The sequence below is a fragment of the Pan troglodytes genome, chromosome 15, assembly GCF_028858775.2.
Source record: "Pan troglodytes isolate AG18354 chromosome 15, NHGRI_mPanTro3-v2.0_pri, whole genome shotgun sequence".
NCBI classification, from domain to species: domain Eukaryota; kingdom Metazoa; phylum Chordata; class Mammalia; order Primates; family Hominidae; genus Pan; species Pan troglodytes.
The window spans coordinates 58,984,079-58,999,646 of NC_072413.2; the positions used below are offsets into that span (position 1 = coordinate 58,984,079).

General features: G+C 40.1%; 1 protein-coding gene across 5 annotated transcripts in view; it reads left to right on the plus strand.

Moving 5' to 3' along the window:
* The window catches only part of SLC38A6 (solute carrier family 38 member 6), a 96,457-nt gene that overhangs the window by 2,534 nt on the left and 78,355 nt on the right, over positions 1-15,568 (plus strand). For all 5 annotated transcript variants that reach the window (XM_054666633.2, XM_509991.9, XM_016926175.4 and 2 more), the window contains exon 3: positions 942-1,015. In XM_054666633.2, the coding sequence (XP_054522608.1) occupies positions 942-1,015 (74 nt within the window). The remainder of the gene's footprint in view (positions 1-941; positions 1,016-15,568) is intronic.

The following is a 15,568-nucleotide window of genomic DNA, read 5'->3' on the forward strand; positions in this document are numbered from 1 at the left end:
ACTTGTTTTTTGATTCTCTTTGAAAAATCATAATTTATGCACCAGGGTCTTACATGCAGATATATACTGCTGAATGTGTGCTCACCCAGTGATAGCAACCATCATTTTTGGTGATGCTAAAGTGTTATTTTGTGAAGTTCCTGATGTCAGTTTAATGACATTTGTACTTTTACCTCTCAATTTTATTTATTAACAAGTATTAACTGGACCACAGAGAGAAAATTTCTTCAATGACTGGGGCAGTTCATTGGGGATAGCTGTATAGAAGCTTGTCCTGCTGGTGTCTTCCTAAAAATGAATAGGAAATTATCTAAGTTTTTTCTTTCACACTGTTGGTGAGAGGACCTCAATCATTACATTGTTTGCACATTTTTCAAATTGCATCATTAGAGGTGTGTTAACTACATTATTTTAGTTTAGTTTGGTTTGGAGAGTGTGTGCGTTTAATAGATGCTAGAAAATACAGTCTAAATAAATCTTAAGTACACCTTAATAAGATGAAGGTATGATAAGGAGGTCCATATCACTGGAAGTAGAGGGAGGAAGGGAAAAAGAGAAGACAATGAGATTGCATAAGTAAAACTTCTATTTAGACTTAAAATAAGAAGAAAACCAGTCATAAAAAGGAAATATTACAAGATTATTTAATGGCTGATTCAGCAGTCAGCAGACAAGACTGCAAAATGAGGAAGTTTGCTTGTATTTTTTAAAAAGTTTGGTTTTTTTTTTATTTTAAAATCAGTATATTTTCATTTAAATAAAATTGGTAAATACAAAAAAGTAGAAAAGTATCTTCTTAATTTCCTTAATGAACATAATTCTACTACTCAGAGATAGTTCCTGTGAATATTTGACTGTTAAGCAATTTGTTTTTGTAATGAGACACCATACAAAAGACAAACTTTTGGGAGGTTTTGACCAGGTGTTCTTTTATGTTTTAGCTTCTTGCTGCTGACAGTTGCTCTCCTGGCTTCTTACTCAGTCCATCTTCTGCTTAGTATGTGTATTCAGACAGGTGAGTAAAAATGTTATGCTGCTTCATTTAATAAAGGAGTCTCTTGAGTTTGTATCTACATATAGAATTGGATGTCTCAAATCTAATATCCAGTGAGCATACATTTTTATTAGATAGGGTGATCGGAATGGAGAATTTGAAAAACCAGGATATACAGACCCAATACTGTGGGGGAATATCCAAGCACAGGATGGGAGGAGGTAACTAGCATTTTTACCTGCTTTCCTCCACAACACAACCTAATTTTCTGGAGTAGAGTAGATCATGGGAGGGTCTAAAAGGTGTTCAAAGGATCCAAACCTTATACTTATGGAGAAATCATTTTCTCAAGGAGAGAACGCCTTCTCAGAGCTACTGTTGCCTTCCCTGCCCCTATCTGCCTGCTAGTCAGAGGTAGGGATGGCAGAATTAGGATTGTAGGAAGTAAGGTCACAAAGCTTTAATTTATTTAGACACATTTTGTATTTTTAATTGCAAGCCTAGAATAGGGTAGTTTTTTCCTAAGAGAAATAAGCATGTGCAGTTAATTCAATATATTTGTGTATATACTTTTTCCCATTTGGAATTTTATTATGCAATTCAGTCATGTATTGAATAAGTTCTTTTAGGATCCAGTAAATAAAAGTATATGAATTATAGAAGTGCTTTTCTAAGATTTTCCTTTTGTCATTAACAAATATTCTATGTTCATCACTTCTGGTCTTTTTATCTGTCTAGTCTCTTCTGTCTTTGAATTAGGTCAGCTTTGATGCCAAAATCATGGGTTTAATTCTTATATGGATGAGTTCGTTTTGCTTTATCTGGCCTTGTGATGTTCAGATTTTAAGAAGAAAAGTAGATACACAAAATAGATAAAAATGGATTTCTTAATTCATTTAGTGTTTCTATAAAAGAATACCTGAGGCTGCATAATTTATAAATAAAAGAGGTTTATTTTGCTCATAGTTCTACAGGCTCTGCAAGAAGCATGGCCCTTCTTATGAGGGGCTTTTCTGCTCCATCTGCATCTAGTAAGGGGTTCAGGCTGCTTTCATTCATTGTGGAAGGTGAAGGGGAGCTAGAATATGCAGAGAACACATGGCAAGAGAGGAAGCGAGAGAGGAGGGACATGCCAGGTTCTTTTTAACAACCAGCTCTCATGAAACTAATAAAAGTGAAAACTCACTCATTACCCCAAGGAAGGCACCAAGCCATTCATGAGGGATCTGGCCCCAGGGCCCAAACACCTCCCCTTTGGCCCTACCTCCAACACCGGGGATCTGATTTCAACATGAGATTTGGAGCGGTCTGACAAACCAAACTATATCAGTGAGACTATTCTGTGCTGAAACAGGTGAGTGAAGCCCAGTGATGTTTCTTAAGAATTTTAAGACTCTTCAGAATAATTCTGAAGCCACTGCTCTAGTTTGTTTTCCTAAAACCTGTCCATCATCAGAAATACTCATAGATCTTTTTATACACAGAGAGCTCTAAGCCTCAGGGATTCTAATTTCAAAAATCTGAGGTGAGACTCAAGAATATGTTTTTAACAAGGCAAAACCAGTTTAGGATCCATAATTTATAGCTCTAACTTGTACCAGTGCTTTGGCCATCCAGTGCCAGATATGTTTTTAACAAGTCCTCCAAGTGATTCTTATGCAAATCTAGTTTAGGATTCATAGTTTATAGCCACAACTTCTAACAGTGCTTTGGCCATCCAGTGCACGCCTTTGCTCTCAAGGGGCTTGGGTGAATGTGCAGACAGATGAAAATACTAGGAAGCAGTACAAATATTAATCCTAAAGTAACAGGTTGTTCATAAAAGCATCCTGAATTTAGGAATAATAGCTTTAGATAAATATATTTGTAAATCCTGCTGAAACTTGAATTTTAATTGCATGTATTGAAATTTTGCTGAATGTGAAAAAAATTTTACTTAATTGTGATACTTTAACATCTTGGTAGATTCTTTCAATTCATTCTGTTAAAAGATTAATACTTTAGTCAACTATGTGGCAATTATGTCTTTCAAGCTTCATTTTAAAACTTCATTTTAGTTTTAATTTAAGTAAAATGTTTTATTTCGGTTATGTGGGAGTAGTATTCAGTGTGTGGAGATTTCTAAGTAATTTTAATTTTTTACTCCTTCGGTTCACATGTATTTAACTTTAAGATTCTGACACTGTGTTTGTTCTTTTCTGTAACTCTGGGGCGTATGAAGTGAATATATCTGTTTCTCTTTCTTTTCTCTTTTTCTTTGATTTCTGTAGCCTACTTGGGCCCATGAACTAACTACTTCATGGTTCTGCCTGCACATTGACTCACCTGTCTTCCGTTGATTGAATTCCTTCAATCTTTGTAAAATTCTCTGTGGAGGTAGGCTTTTCCTTTTTTTTTTTTTTTCAATACATACATTCATATATAAAGACTAGAGTATAATACATAACTAACTCTCTTCCAACAGTTTGTTGGACTGTCATAAAGGATTATTATGCTCAGATTGAATTCATTGGTAAGAGAAAGAGCTATCATGAGTTTTTATGAAATAACTTCTTCATTTATTTGCTGGTGGTAAAGGGTAAAGAGAAATTTTCATCTTTATAAAAGTAAAGGATTTCTTCACATGAAATTCTACTTTAGATTTTATGGAGAGTTTGGGGTCTATCAGGACTTTTCATGGGAGCTGAGGTGGAATGTAAAGAACCTTATTCTCTCTAGCCTTTGTTTGTCATCTGTAAAATGGCAATGATAACACTTCCTTCTTGGAATTGTTCTGAGAATGAAATAAAATAATGTATATGAAATGTCAAGTCCTTGGCAAATGAGTGCTCCCTGGGGCAAAAATGCCCACTGGGGCAAAAATCCCTAAAGATTTCAGGGTGTTGTACACACTACTATCTCAGAAATAGTTGGTTCGTTGCCATTCTTTTGGAATACTTCTCATGCTCTGATACTAAACCCACAGCTCCCCTCCACTGGCTTCCATGTCACTGTCAACTGGAGAGAGTGAGAGTCCTAGAACTCTGCATACCTCTGGCCGAACCACAACTCCCTAGTCGTTGATCCCTACTACTCACTGCATTGTCACCATTATTTGCCTTGAGACCATTTGGATTATGACATTATACCATCTATCTCAATTTGTGTTAGTCATTTCAAGTATATTAGGTTATCTTTCATTTCTCAGACTCATCCCATATGGCTGTCATCTGTTTCTGACCTCGTCTTCCACTGCTCTCTAACTCCTGAAACCCTTCCACTGTGCTCTCTGGAACTCACAGTCAATCATCAGCAAAACTCACATGTCTCTAATTCTCTTCTGAGCATTTCTGTCTGTTTCTTACACTACGAGAACCTCCTCTGAGGCTTCTCTGTAGTTCTCTCAAGTGGTCAGTCTTTTCTCTTTATGTCTCTCATACTAATTTGAAGATGGTATAGGTGTCCTGTTTGTCCCACATTTCTGCTTCTCAACCATCTTCCTCTCCTTGAACCCCCCAGCTTTTAATCTCATGAATGTATACCATCTACGGCTCTCCTTACTATTGTCATCTATAGACTCCTAGACCATTTCCTGTCATTTCATGAAAGTTTTAGCTAAATTTTAGCTTCTACTCACCTTTTAGTTTCTTCAGTATTACCCCTGTTATAATTCTGGATGATTTCAATATGCATGTAGCTAATCCTTCTAATGCTTTCAGTTCCTGAACCTCTTCTTCTCTAATGATCATATTCTCTACCTACACTGGCCACTTATTTTCTCCTATGGTCATACCACTGATCTTGTCATTACCAAAATAGCATTTGTTAGTATCTGCCCATCTGCCACCACCATCTCCTATGTTTCTAACTCACCCTCTCAAGTACTTCAACTCTGACAGTTTTCACCCCTACCAAGACTTCTATCAATTCATGGGTTCTACCACCTTTGCACTGACCCCCCACACTCATTCTTATTTCCCTCTTTATCCAGTTGAGGTTTTGTAGTATGTTATTTAATCCCTTGCCTATCCCTTGAACCATCATATTTCCCTGGCAAAATTCCAACCATAGTTAAATATAACTCTGCCTGCTTCACATTTGCACCCATGCATTTGAATCTTCCTGAGGAAAAGCACAACCATGCAGACTGATATCACTATAATTCAATGTCTAGTGTACCTATGATGCTATCACACAATTCTGGTTCACTTCTTTGGTTCATCACTTCATTTAGCTCATTCATCTGCTATCTAGGAGATTGCTTTTTTATATCTTCTCCTTTCTGTCAAACCTTCGACACTTTTTTCTTTGATTTCACCCATAACTGATATTCTTCGCTTTCTGTTTCACTGAAAAAATAGAAGCAATCATAAAAGAATTTTATAAGCTCTTGCCACCACTTATTTATCTGTGCCTATATACTCTGTTCCTTGGGATGAATTCTTTGTGTTTATTTCTAAGGCCTACCCGCCGACTTGTGCTATGATCCCACCTGCTCTTGCCTACATCACTCCAGCCACTTTCTCCCTTCTTTCTTATTTCTTGGCCCTTTTCTACGATTTCCTTCCTATCATTTTACAAATAGTCTAATTTCTGTCATCATAAAAATCTCTTTTACTTTGCATCTTTTGAATATGCCTCATGTCTTCATGACAGCACTCCTTAAAATAATTGTCTAAACCAGGCCAGGTGTGGTGTCTCATGCCCGTAATCCTAGCACTTCGGGAGGCAGACCCAGGAGGATCACTTGAAGTCAGGAGTTTGAGACCAGCCTGGGCAACATGGTGAAACCCCATCTCTACAAAAAAAAATACAAAAATTTGTGTGAGGTGACATGAGCCTGTAGTCCTAGCTACTGGGGCAGCTGAGGCAGGAGAATCACTTGAGCCAGGGAGGCAGAGGTTGCAGTGAGCTGAGATCATGCTGTTGCACTTCAGCCTGGGGGACGGGAGTGAAACCCTGTCTCCAAAAAGAAAAAGAATTATCTAAACCAGATGTCTCCAGTTCCTCTCCTCCCACTCCTGTCAGGCTTTTCCACTGAAACTGTCATAGCAGTGACTTCCACATTGCTAAATCCAATGATCAGTTCTCAGTCAGCAGCATGTGACAGAGCAGATAACTCCTTGCTCTCTGAAAGACAAGTCACGCTTTCCTAGTTCTTCCTGTTTCATCAAACACTCCTTTTCTCTTCTGTTGAATTCTCTTAATCTCCCCATCCTCTAAACATTGGTGTACCCCTGGGACTATTCCTCTGATCTCTTTTCTTTTCCCTTCTTTTCTTTTTTGTTGAGACAGAGTCTCACTCTGTCACCCAGGCTGGAATGCAATGATATGATTTTGGCTCACTGTAACCTCCGTCCTGCAGGGTTCAAGCGATTCTCCTGCCTCAGCCATCTGAGTAGGTGGGATTATAGATGTGTGCCACCACACCCAGATAAGTTTTGTATTTTTAGTAGAAACAGGATTTTGCCATGTTGGCCAGGCTGGTCTCAAACTTCTGGCTTCAAGTGATCCGCCCACCTTGTCCTCCCAAAGTGCTGGGATTACAGGTGTGAGTGATCTCTTTTCTTTTACACTCATTATCGGGCTCATGGTGATTCTGAAATTTATATCCCTGGCCTGGAACTCTCCCCTGAATTTCAGTCTCATCTCCAGCTGCCTCCGTGACATCTCCACTTGGATGTCTAACAGCTCAGATTTGTAAAACTCCCCATCTTTATACTACCAATCTACACTTTCTACTGTTCCCATCTAAGTAAATGGTAATGTCTTTCTTCTAATTGCTTAGGCCAAAGATCTTTAAGTTATTCTGTATCTCCCCTTTTTCCCCTCATCCTGCATGTTCAATCCATGCCATACTGTTCCCTTCACTTCAAAAAAAAATTTTTTTTCGAGGTAGTGTCTTGCTCTGTGGCCCAGGCTGGAATGTAGTGGCATGAACATAGCTCACTGCAGCCTCGACCTCCTGCCTCAGCCTCCCGGGTAGCTGGTAATCACAGGCACACATCACCATGCACGTATCACCATGCACGTCACCACACCTAACTAACCTCAGCCTCCTGAGCAGCTGGTACTACAGGCTATGCGCGTCACCACACCTGGCTCATTTTTTAATTTTTTGCAGAGATGGGCTCTTACCACGATGCCTAGGCTGTTTTCCAACACCAGCTCAAGCAGTCCTCCTGCCTTGACCTCCCAGAGTGCTTGGGATTACAGGCATGAGCCATCGTGCCTGGCCAAAAAATTAATAATCTGGTATTTTTCTCATTTAATTGCTACCACCCATCTTCAGTTACTATTACCACCATCAAAAGTAATAGTTTATCTTTTTGTTTTTACTTCCACTCTTACTTCCTGCAGTCTATTCTTAACAAAACAACTATAATGATCTGTTAATGTAAGTTAGGTCATAGCATTCCTTTGCTCAAAATCCTCCAGTTGCTTCCCAGTTCAATCAAAGTAAAAGCAAAAATCATTACAAAGTCCAACACAAGTCTTCTGCCCTTTTTATCTCCTTGATTTATCTTCCAGTACTCCCTCACTGGTTTCAGTCACACTTTTAATTTTTATCTTATGTAACATATACTTATATAGCACTTAGCATCATTCTAAGGACTTTATGAATTTGAATATTCATTTAATCTTCATAATAATATTATGAGGTACGTATCAATATTATTTCCATTTTTTGAAATGAGGTAACTGTGGCACAGAGAGGTTAAAGTAACTTGTCCAAGAGAGGTGAAAGTAACTTCCCAGTTAGGAAGTATAGGAGCCAGGATTCAAACCCACACAGTCTGGCTCTAAAATTGTGCTCACTCTTCCTCAGTCGTGCTGGGTAGTCTCCTGCTTCCATACCTTTGTGCTTTCTGTGCTCTTCTTGGGCGTTTCTTCCCCCAGTTTCCCACATGACTTTGCTCACTCATCACCTTCAAGGCTTTGACAAATCTTACCTCTTCTGTGAGGTCTTTTTATACAATCTCATTTAAAATTACAAACAGCAACGGTTGATCTACAGTATCATCAAGGAAGGAGGATCTACCTTTCTGTTCCATTATTCTTGTGTGTGCCTTCCCCATCCTTGAGGTCTAGGACGACTTGTGGAGTGCAGACATCGCATCCGTGTTCTAGAGAGCAGAAAGAGAGAAAGGGATGCCTACCAGCTGAATCTCACTTAAGACTCCATTTTCTTGTTGCCAGAACTTAATATGCCCGATGGCCATACTAAATTGCATAGGGACCTAGAAAATGTAGCGTTTATTAAAGGTGGCAATGAGCCCAACTAGAAGTCAGGGTTCTGTTACTCAGGTAGAAGAAGGGAAGAGACAACCAGCAGTCTCTACCCCACCAGGGTTCCATCTTTATCCGTACTTGTACTTTACTGTCTTTGAATAACATTATAAACTTTTATAGCTTAGCTACCAAAAATAGGTTGACGACTCTCATCCATGCTGCCGAAACATATCAGCTACCTCTGATATTGGAGATCTCCATTTAGATGTTCCAGAGGCTTTGTGAGCTCAACATGTTTAAAATTAAACTTATCTTTCATCTTTAATGGCTCAGATATGCTCCTCTTCCTGTACCGTACCTCCGTGAATGGTACCACCAGTTTATATCTCCTTCACCTCGTACATTCACCCAGTTACAAATTAATTTTGTAAATATTTCTCGGGTCTGCCTAATTCTCCTTCCTTATTGCTACTGTGTAGATCACGCCATAACCCCTCCCCAGGATTACAGTAGAGTTAAATCATAACAGGTATTTAAGTTCATGTCATTTTAATTCATACAGTTCAAAAGTGGGGGAGAAAATAACTTTAAATAGTGCTGGGTAATCCTGCCTGTATTCTACTCAGTGAACATATATTCATCTGGGGACTGAGTGTGAGGTGGGAAATATAATAATGTTGCTCCCTCTGTTATATTTTTTTTCTTTAAAGATAACTTTTTTTTTTTTTTTTTTAAGACAAAGTCTCGCTCTGTTGTCCAGGCTGGAGTGCAGTGGCGCGATCTAGCCAAACCGCAACCTCCGCCTCCTGGGTTCAAGCAATTCTAATGTCTCAGCCCTCTGGCATCTTAAGAGACTTCCTATGAGTTCCTGCCTCCAAACTTTTTTTTTTTTTTTTGAGGCAGAGTCTTGCTCTGTCGCCCAGGCTGGAATGCAGTGGTGGATCTTTGCTCGCTTGCAACCTCTGCCTCCCGGGTTCAAGTGATTCTCCTGCCTCAGCCTCCCAAGTAGCTGGGATTACAGGCACCCACCACCACATCTGGCTGATTTTTGTATTTTTTAGTAGAAACGGGGTTTTACAGCGTTGGCCAGGCTGGTATCGAACTCCTGACCTCAGGTGATCTGCCCACCTCGGCCTCCCAAACGGTTGGGATTACAGGCGTGAGCCACCGCACCTGGCCAGATAACATTTTTTAGCATACTGTCTTCATGGTGCTGTTTTAAGAGATTTGCATGTATTATTCTCACAATAGCAATGTGAGGTAGAAATTGTTACATCCACTTTAGAGATAGGAAACTGAGGCACTGAGTGATTAACTAGCTTGCTTAAGGTTGCACAGCTAGCTAGTTAGAAGAGCTAATATTCGATTTAGGCAAGCTAACTCCAGAGTCCACTTTCATAACACTGTGCTGCCATTTCCCCACTATTATAGGAACCTGGAAGCTTATTTTCTGGAGAAGGTAAACTAAAAGGACTCAGCAATCATAGATATTAGGTGTAGTTAAGGCCAAGATCACCTTACTGAAAACAGGGAGATTAAGTGAAAGTCTACTAACTGAAGGAGAGTCCCAGTTAGTAGGAGTTCTGAGACTGCTGGCAGTAAGTCTTCTACTTTCACTTAAGGGATTGGAGGAATATTTTCAACAGAATTTCTCCTGCCCAAGAGAAAAGACCTACAGGTAAAAATAGTTGAGGGCCCTTCAAGAAAGAGCTGAGTACCTCCTGTTTAATCATCATATAGTTAAGCGTACCACTCAATAAGCCTCTTCTGTGTACACAGAGCTTGTATTTAGTCTTTTAATGCATCACACTTACGTCAAGAAATAGCCAAGTATCACCAGATATTTCAGGAAAACCTTTAATGTGAAAGATATATACTAAAACAGCCACATACACACACACAAGCCAATAATGAGATACCTCTACACATGTATTAGAATGACAAAAATCTGAAACACTGACAATACCAAATACTGGCGAGGATGTGGGACAACAGGAACTCTCATTCATTGCTGGTGGGAATAAGAAATGGTACAGCTACTTTGGAATACAGTTTGGCAGTTTTTTAACCAAACTAAATATAATCTCATCATAGGATCCATCAGTAGTGCTCCTTGGTATTTACCCAAATGAGTTCAAGACATATTTCTACACAAAAACCTCCATAAAGATGTTAATAACAGCCTTATATTTACCAAAATCTGGAAGCAACTAAAATGTTCCTCAGAAGTGAAAGAATTTTAAAAACTGATATATTTGTACAATGGGATATTATTCAGCACTAAGTAGAAATGAGGTGCCGGAGCCTTGGCTCACGCCTGTAATCCCAGCACTTTGGGAGGCCGAAGCGGGCGGATCACCTGAGGTCGGGAGATCGAGACCAACCTGACCAACATGGGGAAACCCTGTCTCTACTAAAAATACAAAATTACCTGGGCGTGGTGGTGCATGCCTGTAATCCCAGCTACTCAGGAGGCTGAGGCAGGAGAATTGCTTGAACCCGGGAGTTGGAGGTTGCGGTGAGCTGAGATCAAGCCATTGCACTCCAGCCTGAGCAACAAGAGCGAAACTCCGTCTCAGAAAAAAATTAGCTGGGCATGGTGGCGGGCACCTGTAATCCCAGCTAGTTAGGAGGCTGAAGCAGGAGAATCGCTTGAACCCCGGAGGCGGAGGCTGCAGTGAGCTGAGATCATGCCATTGCACTCCAGCCTGGGCGACAAGAGCAAAACCTCGTCTCAAAAAAAAAAAAAATACCCAGCACGGTGGCTCACTCCTGTACTCCCAGCACTTTGGGAGGCCGAGGTGGGCGGATCACCTGAGGTCAGGAGATCAAGACCAGCCTGGCCAACATGGTGAAACCCCGTCTCTACTAAAAATACAAAAATTAGCCAAGTGTGGTGACACCCACCTGTAATCCCAGCTACTTGGGAGGCTGAGGCAGGAGAATCACTTCAACCCAGGCGATGGAGGTTGCAGTGAGCTGAAATCGTGCCACTGCACTCCAGCCTGGGCGACAGAGCAAGACTCCATCTCAAAAAAAAAAAAAAAAGAAGAAGAAATGAGGCATCAAGCCATGAAAAGTCATGGAGGAATCTTAAACGTATACTATCAAGTGAAAGAAACCATATGATCCAGCAATTCCTCTTCTGGGTTTATACCCAAAGGAAATGAAATTGGTACCTTGTAGAGATAATCTATGCTCCCATGTTCATTGCAGCATTGTTAACGATAGCCAAGTTAGAGAAACAACCTAAGTGTCAGTAAGTGAGTGTATAAAAAATTGTGATATGTACGTACAGTGCAATATTGTTCAGACTTAAGGAGATCCTGCCATTTTCAACAACATGAATAGACATGGAGAACATTATGCTAAATGAAATGAGCCAGACACAGAAGGAAAAATACTGCATGATCTCACATTCATGTGGAATCTAAAAAAGTCAAATACATATGAACAGAGTAGAACAGTGGTTATGTGGGGGATGGGAAGATGTTCATCAAAGGGTATAAAGTTGCAGTTATGTAGAATGAATAAGTCTACAGAGCTAATGTACAGCATGATGACTATATTTAATATTGTTTACTGAAAATTTGCCAAGAGAGTAGATTTCAGGTGCTTTTACCACAAGGAAGGAAGAAAGGGAGGAGGAAGGGCGAGAGGGAAGGAAGGGAGGGAGGAAAGAAAAGATAACTATGTGAGAGGGTAGATACGTTAATTTGCTTGACTCTAGTAATCATTTCTCTGTGTATATCAAAACATCATGTTGTACACCTTAAATGTATATAATAAAACAAAAAAATCTGAAAAGGCTACATACTGTATGATTCCAAGTATGTGACATTCTGGAAAAGGCAAAACTATGCAGAAAATAAAAAAGATCAGTGGTTGCCAGAGTTTAGCAGAGGGAGCGTGAATAGGCAGAGCACCCTCACCTTTAGGACAGTGAAATGAATCTGTATGATACTATAAAGTGGACACATGTCATTATATATGTGTCAAAACCCATAGAATGTACAGCACTAAAAGTGAACCCTATAATGTAAATTATGGACTTTGTGTGATAATGACATGTTAATATAGATACATTGATTGTAACAAATGTACCACTCTGGTGCAGGATGTTGATTGTAGGGGAAGCTGTGCATGTGTTGGGGGCAGGAGGTATATGGGAACTCTGTACTTTCTGTTCAACTTTGTTGTGAACCTAAAACTGCTCCTAAAATTATTAAAGAAAACGCAAGGAAAGAAACAAACTCAGAGGAAAAGAGGAAACAGACAATACAAGACCAGATGAAAACTTAAAAAGCTACATTTAATAACTTTAGAGAACTAAAAGAAGATACTGCATTCTTGAAACAAAAATAAGGAATTATAAAAAGGGTGTATTCAGAAAACCAAAAGTCCTAGAAGTCAAAATTAGTTCAATTGTTGAGTTGGGAGAGTTACAGAAGTTTCCTGGGGGTGGAAAAAAAGAGAAAGCTTGAAAATGGGAGAGAAAAGATAAGAAAATTAGAAGATCAGTCCAGGAAGTCCAACATGCAAATAATAGAAATTCTGCAACAAGAAAAAAGTAAAAGGGATGGTAGAAAATTATTAACAAAATAATACAAAAATTGATGTAACTGAAGGAAATTAGTTTCAAGATTAAAAGTTTTCCTCCTGGTGTCCAGTATAATACTTGTAAGATAATTGTTACCCAAGACATACTGTGAATGATCAGAAATCCAGTTATATAGATAATATTCTAAAAGCTTACAGAGAGAAGGAACAAACAACACAAAAAAAATTCCTGCAAAGAATCAAGAACCACAGTAGTGAAAGTCTTCCTAGGAGCAATACTGTAAACTAGATGACTATAAAACAATGCCTTCAAAATTCCTGGGGGGAAATGATTTTAATATAGAATTCTATAACTAGCCAAACTATTGCTTAAGTGTGAAGTTTGAACAATGACATTTTCATATATACAAGTTCTCAAAAATTTTTATTCACCCTTACTTAGTGAACAATAGAGTATACCCTTTACCAAAGTTAGAGAGTAAGAAAGAAACAAGGAATCAGGCACAGGAAAGAAGTGGAGGGCATTCCCAGGACATAACTAAGCAGCAGATCTAAGCACCATCTACAGATTGGAGTTGTGAGGTTTTTTGTGGTTTTGGGAGGGGGTGTTTAGATGGGATCTCACTCTGCTGCCCAGGCTGAAGTGCAGTGGTGTAATCTTGGCTCACTGCAACCTCCACCTCCCAGGCTCAAGTGATCCTCCCACCTCAGCCTCCTGAGTAGCTTCCCACCTCAGCCTCCTGAGTAGCTGGGACTACAGGTGTGCACCACCACACCTGGCTAATTTTTGTACTTTTTGTAGAGGTGGGGTTTCACCATGTTGGTCAGGCTGATCTGAAACTCCTAAGCTCCAGCGATTTGCCCACCTCAGCTTCCCAAAGTACTGGGATTATAGATGTGAGCCACTGCCTGGCTGGAGTTGTTCTTTTCACAAAGGCACAGTCCTTGCTCCGGGTCATGCTTGCCCTCTGGATTGTGTTCAGGATGGAAACTCTTTTCTTATTCCTCTGAGTAAAGGGATTGTCTTTCTCATTTGTCGGTCTAACTCTTAATTTGTGTTAACAGTGCTTGAGTAGATTAGCAGTCAGGCCGGGCTGTTAAAAAAGTCAGAATAAAATAGGGATTGAACCAAGGTAGTAATAAGGTGAATAAAAGAAAGAAACAGGTTAACAAATGGTGGGGTGCAGCAGAGTTCCAGTTGAGAGGAGCTGATATCTGAGTAAATGTGGACAATAAAGGAGAAGTAGATGTCTAGTGTATCTCCCAGGTTTCTGGCTTGAGCCACTGGATTAATGATAGTGTCATCAATGAAGATAGGAACACAGTAGGAGGAGGTTGTTCAAAATAAAAATGAGTTCAGTTTTAGACTTATATGTAGGTGGACAAGGCTTAGAATGAAGCACAGGCTAGAAATTCATTCATTCAATACTCTTGTCTACTAATAAGAAAGAGATAAATAAGAGCCAGTTACTTCCCTGAAAAAGCTCATAGTCTAATAGGGGAAACAAATACATAAGCAAATAATTTATAATGTAGTATGATAAATTTAACAGTTTAAATATGTATAAGGTATAGTGATATCTTAGAAGAGAGAGTGACTTTGATATGGACAGGAGGCAGGGAAATACTGGGTAGAAGAGGGTGGTTCCCCAGCAAAGGCCCCCACCCCCCAAGCCTGGAAACCCATGGCCCTAATTGGGAACAGGCATTTCTGTTTTCATGTCCAAATGTTGCCTTTTGCCTGCCATCCCCCCATCCTGTACCCATATAAACCCCAAATTCCAGGTCCACAGGCAGGAGAGCAGACAAACAGAGGAGCAGAAGAGGAGCACAGTAAAGGAGAGAAGAGAAGGAGTGTTTGAACGTCAAGGAGAGGTCGTGGGGACAGCTGGAGAGGAGATTGGCCATGGGACAGCAGAACTCCAGGGGAAGATCATCTTCCCACTCCATCGCCTTTCCAGCTCCCCATCCATCTCACTGAGAGCCACCTCCATCACCTAATACAATTCCCACATTCACCATCCTTCAAATCCGTCTGTGACCTGATTCTTCCTGGACACAGGAAAAGAATCTGGGTACGAAGAGGGCACTGGGCTGGTTAATACTTAAGCAATCTGTAGAAGGCAGAGCTAAAAGAGCACTGTAGCACGCCCACTGGGGCTTCAGGAGTTGCAGGCATGTATTCCTAGATGCTGCTGTGGGGCTGGAGCCCAAAAGCGCTCTCCCCGCCCCCTACACCTGCCGGTCTGCGAGCTCCGCCTCCTGTAAGGGGTTTGAGAGTGCAGCAGCCGAACAGAACAGACAAGCCACAGCCCTGTCGCAGGCCCTGCCCTTCGTGGGGGATCAGGGGACTCTCCCGTTTCAACTTGCCCTTAGTTGGAGGGTGAGGGTCAGTAAATGTTCATGGACAACTAAGCTGAAAAGGAATTTGACTAGCAGACAAGGCAAGAGAGAATATTCCAGCATGTGCAAGGATACAAAGCCATATACTACCTATTGTATTCAAAGTACCAAAAATAGTTTACTGTTATTAGTAGTACATAAAGTACAAAGGAGAAAATTAAACTGGAGAGTTAGACAAGTCTCAGATCCCAAGGAATTTGTAGTTTTTGCTGAAGCAGTGAGAAGCCACTGAGGTTGTTGAAAAAGAGTCAAAGTAGATACTGGAATCCACTGTTGGTTGCTTCCAAAGAGAATTTTGGTCCTTTCTAGTGCCCAGAACATAATCTCTTTCTCTGGCAAAGAAAATGTAGTCTTCTGTCTTCCTTTTCCTAAAGAAGGTTACAATTATTTTATGAAGAT